General features: G+C 53.5%; 1 protein-coding gene across 1 annotated transcript; it reads right to left on the reverse strand.

Annotated features, from left to right (window-relative positions):
- Positions 1-5,913: 5,913 nt before the first annotated feature.
- C9H2orf81 (chromosome 9 C2orf81 homolog) lies at positions 5,914-18,081 on the reverse strand. Its single transcript, XM_053402317.1, has 5 exons — positions 17,927-18,081; positions 14,786-14,848; positions 12,441-12,662; positions 9,424-9,630; positions 5,914-6,915 (listed from the first exon to the last, which is right to left on the reverse strand). Exons 1-5 carry the CDS (start codon positions 18,005-18,007, stop codon positions 5,914-5,916), a joined length of 1,575 nt encoding a protein of 524 aa, XP_053258292.1. The 5' UTR covers positions 18,008-18,081.

Below are 18,081 nucleotides of genomic sequence, written 5' to 3' on the forward strand. Positions count from 1 at the left end.
CCAAGGTGTGCCAGCTCTGCTATTCCGGGCCAGAGTTCTGGTTTAATGAACAGCCAGCTTTTCCACTGGGCAGGGAGCCAGCAGCGGGTGGGTGCAGGTGTTGGGTTACCTTGGGAAATCCAGCCAGATAGGTGGGGTATAAGTAATAATAAATTATTATTATTATTATTAGGTGTTACCTTAGGAAAGAAAAGGGAACGGAGAGCTTCCCCCGTCAGCGAAAATTCCCCTTTCCCCACAAAGCTCGGTATTAATATCCTTGGCCACTTTGCGGCAACAATAAGTGTTATCGGCATTGCTCTAGTTTCGAAATTTTTATTGACATAATATAGTCTTTTATTGCGGGTACTCCTTGCGCCCCTGGGAGGTTCAGCTATAGGTTTCTCTATCTTATCTAGCTATTATATTCGCGTGGTGTCCTTCATCAAAAGAACGAAACGAAACGAAAATAATGCAATCACCCTCCGCCCGCAAAGACGTTTTGAAAGACACGTATCTTGCAAACCATGTGCACCACGTGCCACTTGCCCCCTCTTTTCTCTCTCGACGCTGCCTCCGCCTCCCTGTCTGTGTTGTTCTTTAGTCCTTTAGTCGTGTCAGCCTCTTCGTGACCCCCTGGACCAGAGCACGCCAGGCACTCCTGTCTTCCACTGCCTCCCGCAGTTTGGTCAAACTCATGCTGGTAGCTTCGAGAACACTGTCCCACCATCTCGTCCTCTGTCATCCCCTTCTCCTTGTGCCCTCCATCTTTCCCAACATCAGGGTCTTTTCCAGGGAGTCTTCTCTTCTCATGAGGTGGCCAAAGTCTTGGAGCCTCAGCTCCGTCCAGTGAGCACTCAGGGCTGATTTCCTTCAGAATGGAGAGGTTTGATCTTCTTGCAGTCCATGGGACTCTCCAGAGTTTCCTCCAGTACCAGAATTCAAAAGCATCAATTCTTCGGCAATCAGCCTTCTTGATGGTCCAGCTCTCACTTCCATACATCACTACTGGGAAAACCATATCTGGACATCCTGATTGATTAACATAGGAGCAAATGAAGAGCCAGGCTGCAGGATCAGGCCAATGTTGGAAGGGACCACGAGGGTCACTATAGAGGCCAACCCCCTGCAAGGCAGGAATCTTTTGCTCAGCTTGGAGCTTGAACCCAACAACTCTGAGATGGAGTCTCCTGCTCTTTCAGTCTCTGCCTCGGATGTTCTGGCCACTTCTGGGCGTCCCACGAACAATCCTGGCTTGTTGCTGGGTGCCGCCTCTGCCTCCAGGGGGCAAAACACACCCGCACTCTGGCAAGTCCTCCCCTCGGAGAGAAGGCTTCGCTGGGCATCAGGAACCAATGCCCAATTTTCACCCGTTTCGAGCCCGGGTTGTTAATGCTCAGGAAGTCTTTATTTTCGCATAGAGGTGGGGCGCGCCTGATCAGCGCCCCCCAGCCCATGCAGGTGCAGCATTTTGAGAAATAGCCTTTTGAGAGAAGGCAGGGGACTTCAGCATCACTCAACTTTCCTTTTTAAGAAAAGTCTTTCTTTCTTTCTTTCTTTCTTTCTTTCTTTCTTTCTTTCTTTCTTAAAAAAAGTCTATCTTTTTAAATAGAGGAATGTGTGTTTGCACACGGTGGGGGCTTGGTGGAACTGGAGTGGAGTCAAACAGCATCCAGAAATTATATATATATATTTGTGTGTGTGTGTGTGTGTGTAATATTTCTGCAATGCAGGCAGTTGGGACTGGATGAGCCTTGGGACCTCCCAACTATACAATTCTATGATTCCAATCTGGACATTATGGCATGGTTTGTTCCTGGAGATCATGACACCCACACACCCCTTAACAAACTATCTCCATCCCGGTACTTGGAATTGGTACGGTCAGCAAACTTGACCGCCTCGCTGCCCACCCCCAGCTCTAGAAAATAAAGTAACTTCTAGGAAATACAGTGGTGCCTCGCAAGGCGAAATTAATTTGTTCCGCAAGTTTTTTCTTCTTGCGAGTTTTTCGTCTTGCGAAGCACGGTTTCCCATAGGAATGCATTGAAAATCAATCAATGCGTTCCTATGGAAACCGCCTTCAGACCAGGTCCGGGGACAGTCTGTCCCCCAACCTCTTCTGAAGGCTGGGGGGGGGGAACAAGGGCTTTTCTTCCCACCGCCAGCCTTCAGAAGGCTGTTCTGAAGGCTGGCGGTGGGAAGAAAAGCCCTTCTCCCTACCTCCCACCCCGCAAGCTCCGGGGACAGGAGGGCTTTCCTCCTGACTGCCAGCATTTTAAAAGCCCCCAGGACAGCGGAGACTTCTCGGGGAGATTTTAAAATGCTGGCGGGTGGCAGCGAAGCCTTCGCTGCCGCCCGCCAGCATTTTAAGATTGCCCCGGGACAGCGGAGAAGTCTCCGCTGTCCCGGGAAGGCAGGCGGGGGGGGCAAAGACTTTTGCCCCCCGCCGGCCTTCAGAAGAGGTCCAAAAAGTCTTTGCTCCCCCCCGCCTGCCTTCAAAAGCCGTCGGGATAGCGGAGAAACGCGCTGTGCTTCTCCGCTATCCCGGGAAGGCAGGCGGGGGGGAGCAAAGACTTTTGCCCCCTGCCGGCCTTCAGAAGAGGTCCAGGACCTCTTGTGAAGGCCGGCGATGGGCGAAAGTCTTTGCTCCTGATGGCCAGCATTTTAAAAGCGGTCCAGGATAGCGGGAAAGCGCAGCGCGAAAGGCTTTGCTCCCCACCGCCAGCATTTAAAAGAGGTCCCCGGAGATTTCCCTATGGGCTTTTTTCTTGCGAAGCAAGCCCATAGGGAAATTCGTCTTGCGGAACGACTCAAAAATGGAAAACTCCTTCGTCTTGCGAGTTTTTCGTTTTGCGAGGCGTTCATCTTGCGAGGCACCACTGTAGGACAAATGAGATCCTGCGTATGGACCACACTGGGAGTTTGTTAAGGGTGCTGGGAATTGCAGCTCAGTGACAGGTAAATTACAGTTCTTTAAAGCTTTCACTTGTATGGTGCATAGGCAGGCTGCAGGGAATTTTCATAGGATTAAAGTCAAACCTGAGAAACCAATTAAGAATGGTAATAAACAGTATGTAATGGGAAAGCAAAACACCAAAGGACATTATGTCCTTCCAGCCCATCTAGTAAAATGCAAGTGGTCGTAGTAAAATTCTTATTTACAAATCCAAGGCAGAAGAGTTGTGTAGCCTTCAGATGGGCAAAGGGGAGCCCAGAGCAGCAGGAGAAGGACCCTCTCAATAAGAGCCCCCCCCCCCCGCAAGGAACTAACCCTGGCTCACACTGCACCTTTTATCCACATGGAAGTGGACGGGGGCTGCTGCACCTTCCCCATCCCTTGCATGAATCATATGGGTTGACCCACATAAGACAGAAACCTTTATCTCTCTGGGAATTGCAAGGGAGTCGCTGAACTCCTTGCTTCATCAGCCTGGTAAGACCTTAGTCCTGGTTTGCCAAAACATATTTTCCCTTTTTTCCTGCCTCCATGGTTCCTTCCCTGCGGCCCATATCAGGGCCTCAGCAGACAGAAGAAACGGAGATCAGGCAGGCACCTTCCCTGTCCTTTTAAGCCGCCTGCGAAAAACATTATTCTTTTTAGAAAACCTGACCCAGATATCGAGAATGCTGGTTTCTTTTTTTGTTTTTGTTTATTTAAATTATTGCAGGTTTTCATTTTCTGCATGTTTTAAGCAGTCATTTTATTTACCATTAATTTTATTGTTTTGTAACCACTCAGTTTCTGTTTTCTTTTTACAATCAAATGGTGTATAAAATTTATGAAACAAATCAATCAATAAGAATCCCAATCGGCTGACGCAGAAATGACACAAAGATGGTTCAACTGATCCACCCTGACTGCCCTGCCCTGCTTCAAATTCACCACCGTGGAAGAAAACCAATCCTTCTCGCTATGATTACGGGAAAGGAGGCAGCCGGTGGTTCGCCGAGGTCCTGAATGCAGACCACTTTTGACACCAAAACTGTGGAAGAAAACCCAACCTTTGTGATGCGGTTAGGGGAAAGGTCTGTCCAGGACTGTTTCGCAAGACAAGGCCATTGCGTTGGAGAAATTCCCACCAGCAGGACTCTCTTCTGAACCGACCAATTGAGCCGAGAGGTTTTTACAGCGATCACAAAGTTGGCACAGCCCAGCTAAGGGACCACAAGGAATGAGCTTTGCAAGAAAAGCTGAAATCACCTTTGACATCCTGCACTTCCTTCATTCTTCGTTCTTCTCTCGCACCTTCTAGGAGAGACGTGGCCAAACAGGCTCAAGCTGGTAAAGGTAAAGGGACCCCTGACCGTTAGGTCCAGTCATGGCCGACTCTGGGGTTGTGGCGCTCATCTCACTTTATTGACTGAGGGAGCCAGCGTACAGCTTCCGGGTCATGTGGCCAGCATGACTAAGCCGCTTCTGGCGAACCAGAGCAGTGCACGGAAATGTCGTTTACCTTCCTGCCGGAGCGGTACCTATTTATCTACTTGCACTTTGACGTGCTTTCGAACTGCTAGGTTGGCAGGAGTAGGGACTGAGCAATGGGAGCTCACCTTGTTGTGGGGATTCAAACCGCCGACCTTCTGATTGGCAAGTCCTAGGCTCTGTGGTTTAACCCACAGTGCCAACCTTGCGCCTAAACACCATCACTGTTCTCGTGCGAGGAGGGAGATGGAGGAAGATTCTCCTCCCTCCGCATACTCCATCCCATTCATGGGGTGAGGCTTCTCTCCTCGAATATGGACACCCACGATGAATCAGAACCTGCTGCGATCTGATGGGCCAGTTCTTAAGGGACAAAGCTCTGAATGGGGGGGGGGCGGTCCATGGGGTGCCCTCCAGAGCTCCCATCAGCTCAACCCGGCAGCCCCTAGATTATCTCCTGTGCAAATGGCCTCTTCTCAACTCAAAGGCACAGTGAACAAGCCACCTGCCCTCAATGAATGAAGACGGATTCATGAGGGGCTCCCATGAAGGAGCTTTCACGCCAGCCAGCCAGCCCCCCTCCTCTCCCCAAAAGCTCTTTTCCTGCCCTCTGTGCCTCAAGGGAGGTGCCACCCCACTTGCTAGGAAAGCTCTCGGCTGAAACCCAGCTAGGCCTGCTTGTGTCTTGGGGTCCCCCCTTCCCCCCTCAATCTGTGGAGGCAACCAGGCAGGAGGGATCGCCCTTGGGCTCCAGGAACAGTGCTGGTGCCTCTGAGCACATGCAAAGTATTTCTCTCTGCAAAGTAGCCCCCGGAGCACACCTGGGACTGGAGGCAGGGCTTCTGGGCCAGAGCATAAGGTTTCCAGGCAGGCCTGGGCCCCAGAGCCACACCCTTTTGCAAATTAAACACACAACGGTCTGCTGGTGTGTGTGTGTGTGTGTGTGTGTGTGTGTGTGTGTGTGTGTGTGTGGATTTGCCTGCTACCCGGAGAACCTGCGGCAGCCAACAATTGTTATTTATTAAATTTATAAACCACCCTCCATCCAAAGATCACAGGCCAGTTTGCAATGGAAAACCACAACATGTGGAACAAAATAATTAAAAAACAATGACCACCACCCCAACCCTGCAGGCGCATTAAAAGGTCACACTGTAACAGCCAAAGGCTGGTTGGAGAGGAACATTTTTGCCTGGCACCTGAAGATATGTAGCGAAGGCGCCAGGTGAACATCCCTGGCGAGTGCATCCCACAAGCAGGGGGCCACCTCCGAAAAGGCCCCGTTCTCATGTTGCCACCCTCCGGACCTCTCCCAGAGGAGTCACACAAAGAAGGGCCTCAGATGGCAGAGTCTGGCTCGCTTCCTACGGGGAGAGGTGGTTCTGGAGGCGATGCAGTCGTGAGGCAGACAAGGAGAGAAACCAGGCTCCAAAAACCTCTCCGTTTATTAAGTTACAAGGAGATCAAAGGGGTGCATGGGGGGGTCAGGGAGGGCAGGCCTGTGCCGATCAGAGGGCCGCTCCCGGGCGCAAGCGGGGCAGAGGCTTGGGCTGCTGGAGGATGTGCTCCCGGCTGGGGGTGGGCACCCGAAGGCACATGCGGTGGAGGTTCCCCGGCCCCTCCCTGGCCTCCTCCTGGTGCGCATGGGGAGAGACCTTCTCCCGGACGCCACCCACACACCGGAGGGTCACCCCCGTGGCCAGCTGCACCGTCTGGGTCAGCAAGTTGGGCTTGACGAAGACGAAGCTGGTGGGCTGCAGGACACCTCCGGCCGGGCTGGGAGGCTGGGCAGCTTTCTCCGCCAGGCTCCTCCGCACGCCCAGCAGCCTTTCGCCGTGGGTGCTGCCCTTCTTGGCCGGGCCCCTGGGCAGCTTGGGGGCTCTGCGCCCCGAGACGGTCTTCAGGGCCTCCTGCTGCTGCGACTCCACCTCCGGGTCCACCACCTCGGCCGAGGGCTTGACCCAGCGCTTGGGCAGGCTGGCCGGCTCCAGGCGCGGCGCGGCGGTGATGTTGCCCGCCTGGTCGTAGAAGACGTCCCGGGTGTTGGGCGGGCGGCCCAGCTGGATCCGCAGCAGGTTGCTGCAGGAGAGCGGCAGGAGACACGGGCGCGAGGCCTCCTCCACAGGCATCTGGGAGAGCTGGCGCAGGAGCAGCTCCTTCTCCGAGCCGGCCAGCGGCTTCACGATGTCGCTCAGCCGGGACGCCTGCAGGGGCCCGTAGTAGGCCTGGGGGCCCAGCCTGCTCTTGCAGGACGGCAGGGGGGACGGCAGGGGGGACGGCAGGGGGGCGATGGACACCAGGTGGGTTCCGGACTTCAGCACCGCCTTGCTGCTGCGGGACCTGGCGGGCCGCACCTCCTTCAAGGACTCCTGGGCCAGCTTCTCTGCCTCCCACCTGGGGGTCCCCAGGGGGAAGCCCTGAGCAGCAATATCGGAGGGCCCTGCGGGCTCCTCTTTGGCAACGGGGGACTCCTCCGGCAGTTGAGGAACTTCCTCTGGGAGTCTGGGAACCTGGAGGAGAGACGTTGGCCAGGTCAGCCGACGGACCAGAAGATCAGCACCCCAAAATTTGAACATTGTTAGGTAAAGGTACCCCTGACTGTTAGGTCCAGTCGCGGACGACTCTGGGGTTGCGTGTTTATCTTGCTCTATAGGCCGAGGGGGCTGGCGTTTGTCCGCCGACAGCTTCCGGGTCATGTGGCCAGCAGGACTAAGCCACTTCTGGCAAACCAGAGCAGCGCACAGAAACGCTGTGTACCTTTCCGCCAGAGCGGTACCTATTTATCTACTTGCACTTGATGTGCTTTCGAACTGCTAGGTTGGTAGGAGCTGGGACCGAACAACAGGAGCTCACCCCGTCGCGGGGATTCGAACCGCTGACCTTCTGATCGGCAAGCCCTAGGCTCAGTGGTTTAGACCACAACGCCACCCGCGTCCCTTGAACATTGTTAGCGACCTTTAAAAATGACAATGTCCATCTGAGATAAGAAGCACCGATCGCTCTTCTTTCAGGAAACGCCCGAGAACTTGTTGGCCCAAACTGGAAATCTCTGGAACACTCGCAAAGGTCGCATTGGAGAAGAAAGCTTTCAGGGAAACGGACCAAGGAAGTTAAAGCCTTAAGCTGGGAAGAGACAGTTTCATAGCACTATGTCCATTACAATGGCATCCACCAGAGTTGCATTTGAACCTTGGAAAAATGCTTCTCCATAGGACCCTCTGGTTTGGGGAAATTGGGTGAGGAGGGGAAGTTGCTTACTAAGGGGTGCTGTAGTCTCATGTTCCTTTTGAATAACCAATTAAAAACATTTAAGAACACAAGCCAAGGGGCTAGAAGCCAGCCTGTTGGACTGGGTGGGAGAAGCTGACTGGTTATAATATCATTATTATTTATTAATTGTATACACCACCCTTCCTCGAGAAACAACAGGGCATTTTACAACATAAAATAAAAAATTAATGGGGTTGGGGTTTTTTTGCAATGTTTTGAAAGACTAGGCTTTGCTGCTATGGTAGCAGAGCTGTTTTGACAGCGAAACAGCCTCCCTTGGGAGCTGGTGGACTCCCCTTCCTTGGGCGTTTTAAGCCGAGGTCAGGTGGCCATCGGTCAGGGATGCTTGAGCCGAGATTCCTGCACTGCAGGGGGCTGAACTTGATGACTCTCAGGGAACTCTTTCAACTCTATGGTTCTGTGACTCTAAGGTTAGCCTCAAAACTGGGGGTTTGAAGAGCAGAATAAAGACATCTGCCCGGACACTGGTGTTCAGCTCCGAGGGCCTTCTGCCGGTTCCCTCCCTGCGAGAAGCCAAGTTACAGGGAACCAGGCAGAGGCTTTCTAGGGAGTCAGGCAGGGGACATTCTCAACCCGACTGCTCTGTCCGGGGTTGGCAAACTGCAGAGGGATGGAGGCAGTTCAGGTGAAAGGGCAAAGCGTGAACTTTTGCTGGAGGGCTGTGCCAAACGGGGAGGGATTTTCAAGGCTTGTGCCGCTGCTAGAACGCTGTAGGTCGAGGAGGAGGTGAACAAGGTAACTTGCGGCTCTTTTACAGCCAAGGCCACCTGCTCACTTCCTCTCTGAAATGAAGTCATTCTGCTGGGACCTTGGCAGTCAACTACACCAGCCTCCAGGGCAGGAGGAACTGCAGCTTCCGGGCCAGGTATACAGAGTCCATCTTGTGCAGTATTTGCAGGGGGTTTCTCCCAGCTCTAACCAGAGATGCTGCCACTGGGGCCTGAACCCGAAGCCTTCAGCTCCGCCACGGAGCTCCGGCCCTCCCTGGAGGACGCTGCCATGCCACATTTGCCGCAACATCCCAGGGAGACCTTCAGCCTGCTAGGAACTAAGCCCATCGTGAGCTAGGGAGGGGCAAAATTGGTTTTCAATTATATCACCAGCTGAACGCTGCAATATACTGATATATCACAATGTCTGACACAAGGATGGAGCTACGCAGAGGCTCTGGCTGGATTCATGCTAGTTCCTGCATTGTGATTTTTGGATAGCGCACATGCAGCATGATTTGCAATACAGTCGTACCTTGGAAGTCGAACGGAATCTGTTCCAGAAGTCCATTTAACGTTCGGAAACCAAGGCGCGGCTTCCGATTGGCTGCAGAAAGCTCCTGCAGCCAATCAGAAGCCGTGGAAGCCCCGTCGGACGTTTGGGTTCCAAAGAACGTTCGCAAACCGGAACAGTTACTTCCGGGTCTGCGGCGTTCGGGATCCAAGGTACAACTGTATATTGCCAGGTCAAAAATGATGAAATAGAGATCATGATATGGTTTTGGACAATATATTGATATACCACCCAGCTGAGGCCTGCAGCCTTCTCTGCAGGCCAAGCACCCCCTGTCCCTTCTGTCCTCTGGGGCCCCTGGTCCGCCCAGCCCTCCTCTGGATGCCTCCCTGATCTCCCCCCCCCCAAAGCGTTCTTGGAAGGATCTCGACTTCATCAGCCCCAGCAGGACGATGCCGCCCCTCGCCAGCCTGGCAGGTGTGCCAGCCCCCCTGCCCTCCTACCTCTGGCTCCTCCGGGCGCGGCATGGCTTGCAGCACAGGCACAGAGCCCTGGGCCCAGGAGTCGGTGATGCCGGCAACTGGCTCCTCGTCCTCCTGCCAGGTGGGCTCCGCGGGCACCCCGGCCTCGCCCTCGTCTCGCACCAGGAAGCGCCACTCGATGATTTGCAGCATGGCGTCCCGGGCCTGGGTGATGACGTAGGGGATGCACTGGGGAGGGGGCAGAGCGGAGGGTGAGCAGGAGGGGGCGAGAGGCTGGCAGGGTCCCCTCCAAGGCTCACGGCCTCACCCCCCCCAGCCTGTCTGGAAACCCCAAGGAGAGAGGAATGGATGAAATTCAAAGACTATTTCGCTAAATATGCTAAGATAACTTAAATAGAAATATTTGCAATTACCAGATTGGCTCAGGATTTAAATATGTGATGTTATAGGATAATATGTTTAAAGTTAATATGAAAAGAAAGAAAGATGTTACTTGACTAAGTAAATGTTATGAGAAATTAGTTTTGGAAAACTGTTACAATGATATATATTGAAACTCAGCCAGGGGGATTTGAGGAAGTCACTTAATAATGTTAACAAAAGTGGAATTATTACAGTTAGGATTTATGTTTTTTTGTTTGTTTATAAATTTGGGAAATCAATAAAAAAATTGGGGGGGAAAGGAGAGAAAGAGAACACACACACACACACACACACACACACACACACACACACACACACACTGGGCTCTCCCACAAACAGCCCAGCTCTGAGCATCAGAGTCAGAGAGGCAGGCAGGAAGCTCAGGCTGAGGGGCGAGATTTGCACCCGTGGCACATGCACACCTGGTTGGCCTCTTTCAAAAGGCCAGGCCGTTCAGGCTCCTTGACACAGGATGGACACCTTCAGCCTACCCCTTTCAGTGCCTGCAAAAAAATGCTGGGATTCCTGCATTGCAGCGGGCTGGACTAGATGGCCCTCAGGGGGCCCTTCCAACTCTACAGTTTTCTGATTCCAAGCTGTTTGCAACGGCTGGGCTAAGAAACATGTTGTTGTTTAGTCGTGTCCGCCTCTTCGTGACCCCCTGGACCAGAGCACGCCAGGCGCTCCTGTCTTTCACTGTCTTCCCCAATTTGGTCAGACTCATGCTGGTAGCTTCGAGAACACTGTCCCACCATCTCGTCCTCTGTCGTCCCCTTCTCCTTGTGCCCTCCATCTTTCCCAACATCAGGGTCTTTTCCAGGGAGTCTTCTCTTCTCATGAGGTGGCCAAAGTACTGGAGCCTCAGCTTCACGATCTGTCCTTCCAGTGAGCACTCAGGGCTGATTTCCTTCAGAATGGAGAGGTTTGATCTTCTTGCAGTCCATGGGGCTCTCAAGAGTCTCCTCCAGCACCAGAATTCAAAAGCATCAATTCTTTGGCGATCAGCCTTCTTGATGGTCCAGCTCTCACTTCCATACATCACTACCAGGAAAACCATAGCTTGAACTATATGGACCTTTGTTGGCAAGGTGATGTCTCTGCTTTTTAGGATGCTGTGTTAGGTGCCAATTATTCTTATTCTTGATAGAATCACAGAATGGTGGAGTTGGAAGGGAGCCCCGAGTCATCCAGTCATTTAGTTCAACCCCTGTCAATGCAGGAATCTCCACCAGATCACACATAACAGATGACCATCCATTTATCTTTATTTTTATCTTGTGTTTTTCAGGGTGTCTTGCAGAGAAAGGGAGAGAAAAAGCTAAAAGCAAAGAATGATAATCATTAGGAAGCTCCCGGTAGAGTACAGGATCAGGTTTAAGGTGCCGGTATTGACCTTTAAAGCCCTATGTGGCCTAGGACCCACGTACCTACGGGACCGCCTCTCCTGGTATGCCCCGCGGAGGACCTTAAGGTCCACAAATGACAACATTTTGGAGGTCCCACTTCACAAGGTGCTAAGGTTGGTCTGAACTAGGGCCAGGGCCTTTTCAGTACAGTGGTGCCTCGCAAGACGAAATTAATTCGTTCCACGAGTTTTTTCGTCTTGCGATTTTTTTCGTCTTGCGAAGCACGGTGTCGGAAAAGTTTTGGAAAAGCTTCAAAAATCACCAAAGTCTTCAAAAACCTCAAAAAAGGCTACCACACCGCGTGCTATGAGTTGCTCCTCGAAGTCAAGTCAGAACTGTATTAACGGTGTTAAGAAAAAGGAAACAAACTTGCAAGACGTTTCCGTCTTGCGAAGCAAGCCCATAGGGAAAATTGTCTTGCGAAGCAGCTCAAAAAACAAAAAACCCTTTCGTCTTGCGAGTTTTCCGTCTTGCGAGTTTTCCGTCTTGCGAGGCACCACTGTACTGGCCCCGACTTGGTGGAACGCTCTGTCCCAAGAGACCAGGGCCCTGCGGGACTTGACATCTTTCCGCAGGGCCTGCAAGACAGAGCTGTTCCACCTGGCCTTTGGTTTGGACTCAGTCTGACCCTTATGTTTCCCTCCCCTTATGCTTTTGATCTATGGGCTACTTTTAAAATGAGGCTGCATTTTAAATTGCATTTTAACCTGTATTTTAAATTGGTGGTTTTTTCCCTATTATGTTTTTACTGTAATTTTTCTGGTGTTAGCCGCCCTGAGATCGGCTCTGGCTGGGGAGGGCAGGGTATAAATAAATTATTTTTATTTTTATTTTTATTAAAATGCAAACGGCATTAAAACTATCTATCTATCTATCTATCTATCTATCTATCTATGACCTATTAAAAACAGAAACAGCAGCAACAATACTGCCTTCTCCGAAGGTGAACCCAGCTGGACAAAGTGGGCCATCACTGAGAAATAAAGCAGAAGAGAATCAACCACACAGTCCATCATTTGAAAAATAAGATTTGCCCCCAAATGCCCCCTAGCTTATATACCTGAGTTTCTGACGCTGCTCAGCCCTCCTCTGTTTCCTAGAAGGTGAGGGGCCTGGAGTTTGAAACCGAAGGGCTTCTGGCACGCAGCCAAGGCCCTGAACAGTGGTCTTCTCACCCTGGAAGGCAGCGCTGCCCAAATAACGACTCACCTGCCTCTCCAAATAGACCTTGAAGCACTCATCCAAGACCTGATCCATCAACCCTGCCAGGATGTCGCCCACGTGATCCTCGGCTTCCTCAAAGCCCAGCAGGGAGAACCAGTCTCCTTCCGTCAGGCGCCCTGGGACGATCTCCACCTGGGGGATGGGCACCGTGGGCGGGCGCGACCTCTCCGCCCGGGACTTCGCCAGGGTCACGCGGGACGTCATTTTCTGCGGGGGAAACGGAACGCACCTCTCAGAGTCAGCTCTTGAGATGGAGGGGGGAGCAAGGAACAGCTCTGCACCTGGTCCTCGGGCACGCGCTGGTGCCAACGAACGCTCCTGTGCCCTTGCCCTCCCTGATCCCCCAAAGGGGTGCAGGGGGACTGGAGCTGGGGCGAGAAAGGAAGTTCTGGGAGGGAAGATCTGGGTCCCAGCACCAGCTCTGGGAGGAAATGATAGCACCCGAGGCTGGCATGGGCTGCAGGGACAAGGTGAAGGGCCCTGCCTGCAGGCTGGAGTAGCTTAGGGATCCGGTTCCCCGCAGCTGACACCATTGGTCCACCCAGCCTGGGACACTTACTCTGGGGGTGGGGGCATGGCAGCAGATTCCCAGGATCTCCAAGGAGCCAAAGATGCCCTGGAGGGAATCTGGGGGCTTCTGCAGACACCATAGGTTGTTCTGAGTTCTGGGCCCTTTCCAGCTTTGGGCAAAGGGGATCACAGCTCTGTAGGGTCCCTGATGGGGGTTCTGGCCGCCTCTTGCCTCTGCCACATGGACTCCCATCAATGGAGTATGGATTGAACAGCATGAGAAGAGACCAGCAGCAGCAGGATCAGGCCAGGGGGGGGCATCTAGTCCAGCACCCTGATCTCACAGTGGCCGACTGGATGCCCCAATAGGAAACCCGCAAGCAGAATTCGCACACGGGATCCCTCTCCCCTCCTGTAGTTTCCAGCAACTGGGATTCAGAAGCATTGCAGAGCAGAGGCATTCTGGCTAGCAGCCATCCACAGCCCTCTCCTCCTCCACAGATTTGTCTGATCCTTGTCACCCAAGGCAGGAACTTAATTACTTACCCGTATTTTTCGCTCTATAACACGCACCCTACCATAACACGCACATAGTTTTTAGAGGAGGAAAACAAGAAAAAAAAATATTCTAAAAGAAACAGTGGATGTATGATTTTTGTGGTTCATGCTGTGGCCACAGACATGTGATTTGCCGGTGAATTTGGGGTAGCCCAATGCCAAAATCCTGAGGATCCATGTGGATCCATGCTTTGTAACCACGTTTTAAGTGGGGAGGGAAGGAAAAGCACTCAAGGGACAAGGAGCACGCGTGGGGTGTGTGGAGAAGGATGCTGTTAATAATGAAGAAGAGGGGTATAAGAGGAGAAGGCTCCTCTCCTCTCCCGCTTTGCTCCTTTAAAGAAAGCAGGCTCTGCTTCTCTCCCTCCTCCCCGGCTAGCTGAAAAACTTTGCTGCTATTTAGCCAGCTGAGTGGGGAGGAGAGAGGGACAGAGAGCCTGCTTGCTTTAAAGGAGCCAACCGGACAGGAGCCGCTTACACTCGTGTAAGCGGCTCCTCTCCTCTCCCGCTTTTCTCCTTTAAAGAAGCAGGCTCTCTGTCCCTCTCTCCTCCCCACTCAGCGGCTCTTCTCCCGCTTTGCTGTTTCAAAGCGAGCCATGGAGGAGGGAAGGAAGGGGAACCATGGATCCTCTGCTCACGACTGCAGCAGATCCCCCTGGCATCCGTAGGCATTCGCTCCATAACACGCACAGACATTTCCCCTTACTTTCTAGGAGGAAAAAAGTGAGTGTTATGGAGCAAAAAATACGGTAATTAAAAATTTCTGCACTGCTTTTCAATTAGAAAAGGAAAGCGGCTCACGCAATGATAGCGTGTAGCAACTGGCAATGAAGATAATCATCAACAGTCACCATCATGGCTGAAGACACCAGGAACCCATATGGAGGGAGAGGCTGTGCAGCATAATGGTTAGAGCAGGGGTCAGCAAGGTTTATCTTACCTGGGCAGGATCGGTCCTGCGGAAATTCCTCTGTGGGCTGGATTGAGCGCGTGCCTGTGATTTTCGGCACCTGCGTCTGTGCAGATGCGATTTTCGGCGCCGCGGAAGCAAGTCCCTGCACCGCGCTGCGCCAGTTTAGCGCAGTGCGCGAGCGGGCATCTCAATTCGGGGGCGGCTGGGGGCCGGTCCATGGGCCTTAGGTTGCTGACCCCTGGGTTAGAGTGTCAGACTCTGACCTGGAAGACCAGGGTTTGAGTCCCCACTCAGCCAGGAAGCGCAGTGAGTGACCTCGGGCCAGGCCCTGACTGTCCGCCTCACCTACCTGGCAGGGCTGTTCTGGGGACTCAGTGAGGAAGAGGAGAGCCAGGCACACCTCACGGACCTCCTTAGACCAAAGGTACAATCAAGGAAATAAATAAGAGAGGGTTAGGGAAAGTCCGGGAGAAGAGGGAAATTTCCCCGCGGGGGGTGAAAAGGCCCTCCAGCCTTATCTCTGCAGGAAGGACACTTGACAGGATGGGGGCCAAGGACTTCAGTGGCAGGAAAACAGAAGCAGAGCCGCCAGCAGGGGGCCGGGTGTCCCTGGTGTGACGGCTCAACCTCAGGCCCGGAGAGGGAACCCAGGCGTCCGGCCGTGTCCGCTTGCTGGTCGGAACTGGAAGCGCCTGAGTGGGGATCGCAAAGGAAAGACGAGAAGAAATAAGTTCTTACAAGAAACCGCACCCGGAATCCTCGGAAAATGCAGGTCACTCGAAACTGGTTTAAATCATGGGCATTAAAGACACGGATGACAGAGAGCTTAAAAGCTCTTTTGTGCTGCAAAGACCCTGCGAAAAAGAGGTTTTAACCTTGTAGTTTTTTTTGGGGGGGGGGCGGCAAGAAACTCATTCCACGCAGCACCTCCATGTTGCAGGAGCAGTTTGAATGGGGCGGCTCAACTATGCGCAATTCTGTGTGTGGCGTCCCAGAACGTAACCCATGCGCAAGATGCAAGTGACCTGTAACCCGTCACCAACTCCTCTGCCCCCCAGAAAGGAAACAAAGTGAAACCAATCCAGCTGTGATGAAACCGCCAGGACTGAAGACCCCCCCCCCAAAGCACCTGGGTCACCCTGCACCTCTGGGTTTCCACCCCTTTCTTTGCCAATTTTTACCTCCTTCGGGAGGGCCACCCACCTGCTGCCCACCTGAGGGAGGCTCACCTGCAGCCGCTCTGGACCGCAGAGTCCCAGAGCGGAAGCCCAGTCCACCAACCGCCAGACCATTCCAAAGAACCCACAAAGCTCATTGTTCTGAGAACAGTGAGAACAGAGAGGAGTTGAAGGGAGGAGAAGCCGCCAGGGCCCCAGAGCGGCGGTTGCCATGGGGCCAGCTAGCGGGACCCCCACCAGGGGATCGGCAGTCCAGCACCCGTCACCAGCAGGACCAACGGTCAGGGGGGAGGACGGAAGCTGCAGGCCATCGCCAGGGGACACCCCAAGGGTGAAGGCCAAGGGGAGAGCAGGGAGATGCCCAGGCGGTTGGAAGATTCAGGAGAGATGAAAGAAAGGCGGGGAGATAAACCACGGAACTCGCTGCCACAGGAGGCAGTGATGAGCACTAATCGAGATGGCTTTAGAAGAGGGTTGGACATATTCCAGGGGTTGGACTAAATGACTGACCCCTGGTGTCCCTTCCAATTCAGCAGTTCTGTGTTACAAGTAAGAAACCAAGAGGAAAGGAATTTCATCAAGGAATGGGGGAAATTCGTGGGATATTTGAATACAAAGAAGTTTGTTAGCAGGATCAACGTAAGACAAGCAGTTAAAAGTAATGCTATAGAAATATTAAAGGTAAAGGTACCCCTGCCCGTACGGGCCAGTCTTGCCAGACTCTAGGGTTGTGCGCTCATCTCACTCTATAGGCCGGGAGCCAGCGCTGTCCGCAGACACTTCCGGGTCACGTGGCCAGCGTGACAAGCTGCATCTGGTGAGCCAGCGCAGCACATGGAACGCCGTTTACCTTCCCGCTGGTAAGCGGTCCCTATTTATCTACTTGCACCCGGGGGTGCTTTCGAACTGCTAGGTTGGCAGGCGCTGGGACCGAACGACGGGAGCGCACCCCGCCGCGGGGATTCGAACCGCCGACCTTTCAATCGGCAAGTCCTAGGCGCTGAGGCTTTTACCCACAGCGCCACCCACGTCCCATAGAAATATTAGGAAGCAATTAATAGACGGACTAACATAGGAAATGCAGTATTTTAAAATAAAATTATAAGAAACCGCAACAGTGGAGAAGGTAAGTCAAAATATATATGCTGGGAAAATATTGGATTTGTGTGCCTCTGAATCCCAGGTGCTGGAGCCGCAGGAGGGAGAGTTGCTCTTGCGCTTGGGTCAGGTTTGTGGTTTTCCCATTTGGGGCATCTGGTCGGCCAGAGGGAGACCCAGAGGCCTGATCCAGCTGAAGGCTCTTCTCCGCTGATGCTCTGATGTCCAGAGGAGAATTTCCCTGGAATGTCAGAGGAGTCTGCTGGATCAGACCCTGTTGAGGGATCCCAGTGTCCAGCCCGGCCTCCGGTTCTCCAGGGTGTCCAGACAGAGGCCCAGGGTGGGAAACCTGCAATCCGGCCCCCGGCCAGCACTGCAGGGCTGCCTCTGACCTGGGGAACCAGCCGAGCAGAGGCGGCCCTGTTGAGGGGAGTTTTTAATGTCTGACGCTGTACAGTGGTACCTCGGGTTAAGTACTTAATTCGTTCCGGAGGTCCGTTCTTAACCTGAAACTGTTCTTAACCTGAGGCACCACTTTAGCTAATGGGGCCTCCTGCTGCCATGCAATTTCTGTTCTCATCCTGAAGCAAAGTTCTTAACCCAAGGTTCTATTTCTGGGTTAGCAGAGTCTGGAACTTGAAGTGTCTGTAACATGAAGTAGCACTGTATTGTTTTTAATATTTGGTTGGAAGCCGCCCAGAGTGGCTGGGGAAGCCCAGCCAGATGGGCGGGGTATAAATAATAATAATAATAATAATAATAATAATAATAATGGGGGCCAGCGGAACCTTAGAAGCGGAACCCTGGAGTTGGAAGGGCCCTGGAACCATTTCTTCCAACCTCCTGCAAGGCAGGGCCCTGTGCTAATTGTGCCGAGGACTAGAGGGCTGGCGTGGGGAGAGGGACCCCCAGAGGTCATCCATCCCAACCCCCTGCCTGCAGCAGGGATCTCAGCTCCCTGTAAAGCTTGTGGCCTTGTAAGCCGCCCTGAGCATTGCTTTCACTACGGAAAGGCGGCATCCAAATGAAATGCGGAGGATGATGATGGGCCGGGAAGCTCCTCCTGCCGTGCGGGCGGCGGGCTGGGCTAGCTGGCCCCCCCCGGGGTCCCTCCCGGCCCGGCCCTCCTGAGGCGGGGAGTTCCGCCGCCCCTCACGCCCAGCATGGCGCCCCCGCCCCCCCCCCCCGAGCATGCGCCCTCGCCGCCCCCTCACCGCCAGGCTGAGGAAGGTGGAGGAGACTTCGCGCAGAGACGGGCGCGCCCCGCGAGACGCCGCCAGCAGCCGCGTCGCCATGGCAACTCCGCCCGGCCGCCAATCGCCCGCGCCCGGCCGGCCACCGTCCTGACGTCAGCGCGCCGGGCGCCGTC

The sequence above is a fragment of the Podarcis raffonei genome, chromosome 9 (genome assembly GCF_027172205.1).
Source record: "Podarcis raffonei isolate rPodRaf1 chromosome 9, rPodRaf1.pri, whole genome shotgun sequence".
NCBI classification, from domain to species: Eukaryota; Metazoa; Chordata; class Lepidosauria; order Squamata; family Lacertidae; genus Podarcis; species Podarcis raffonei.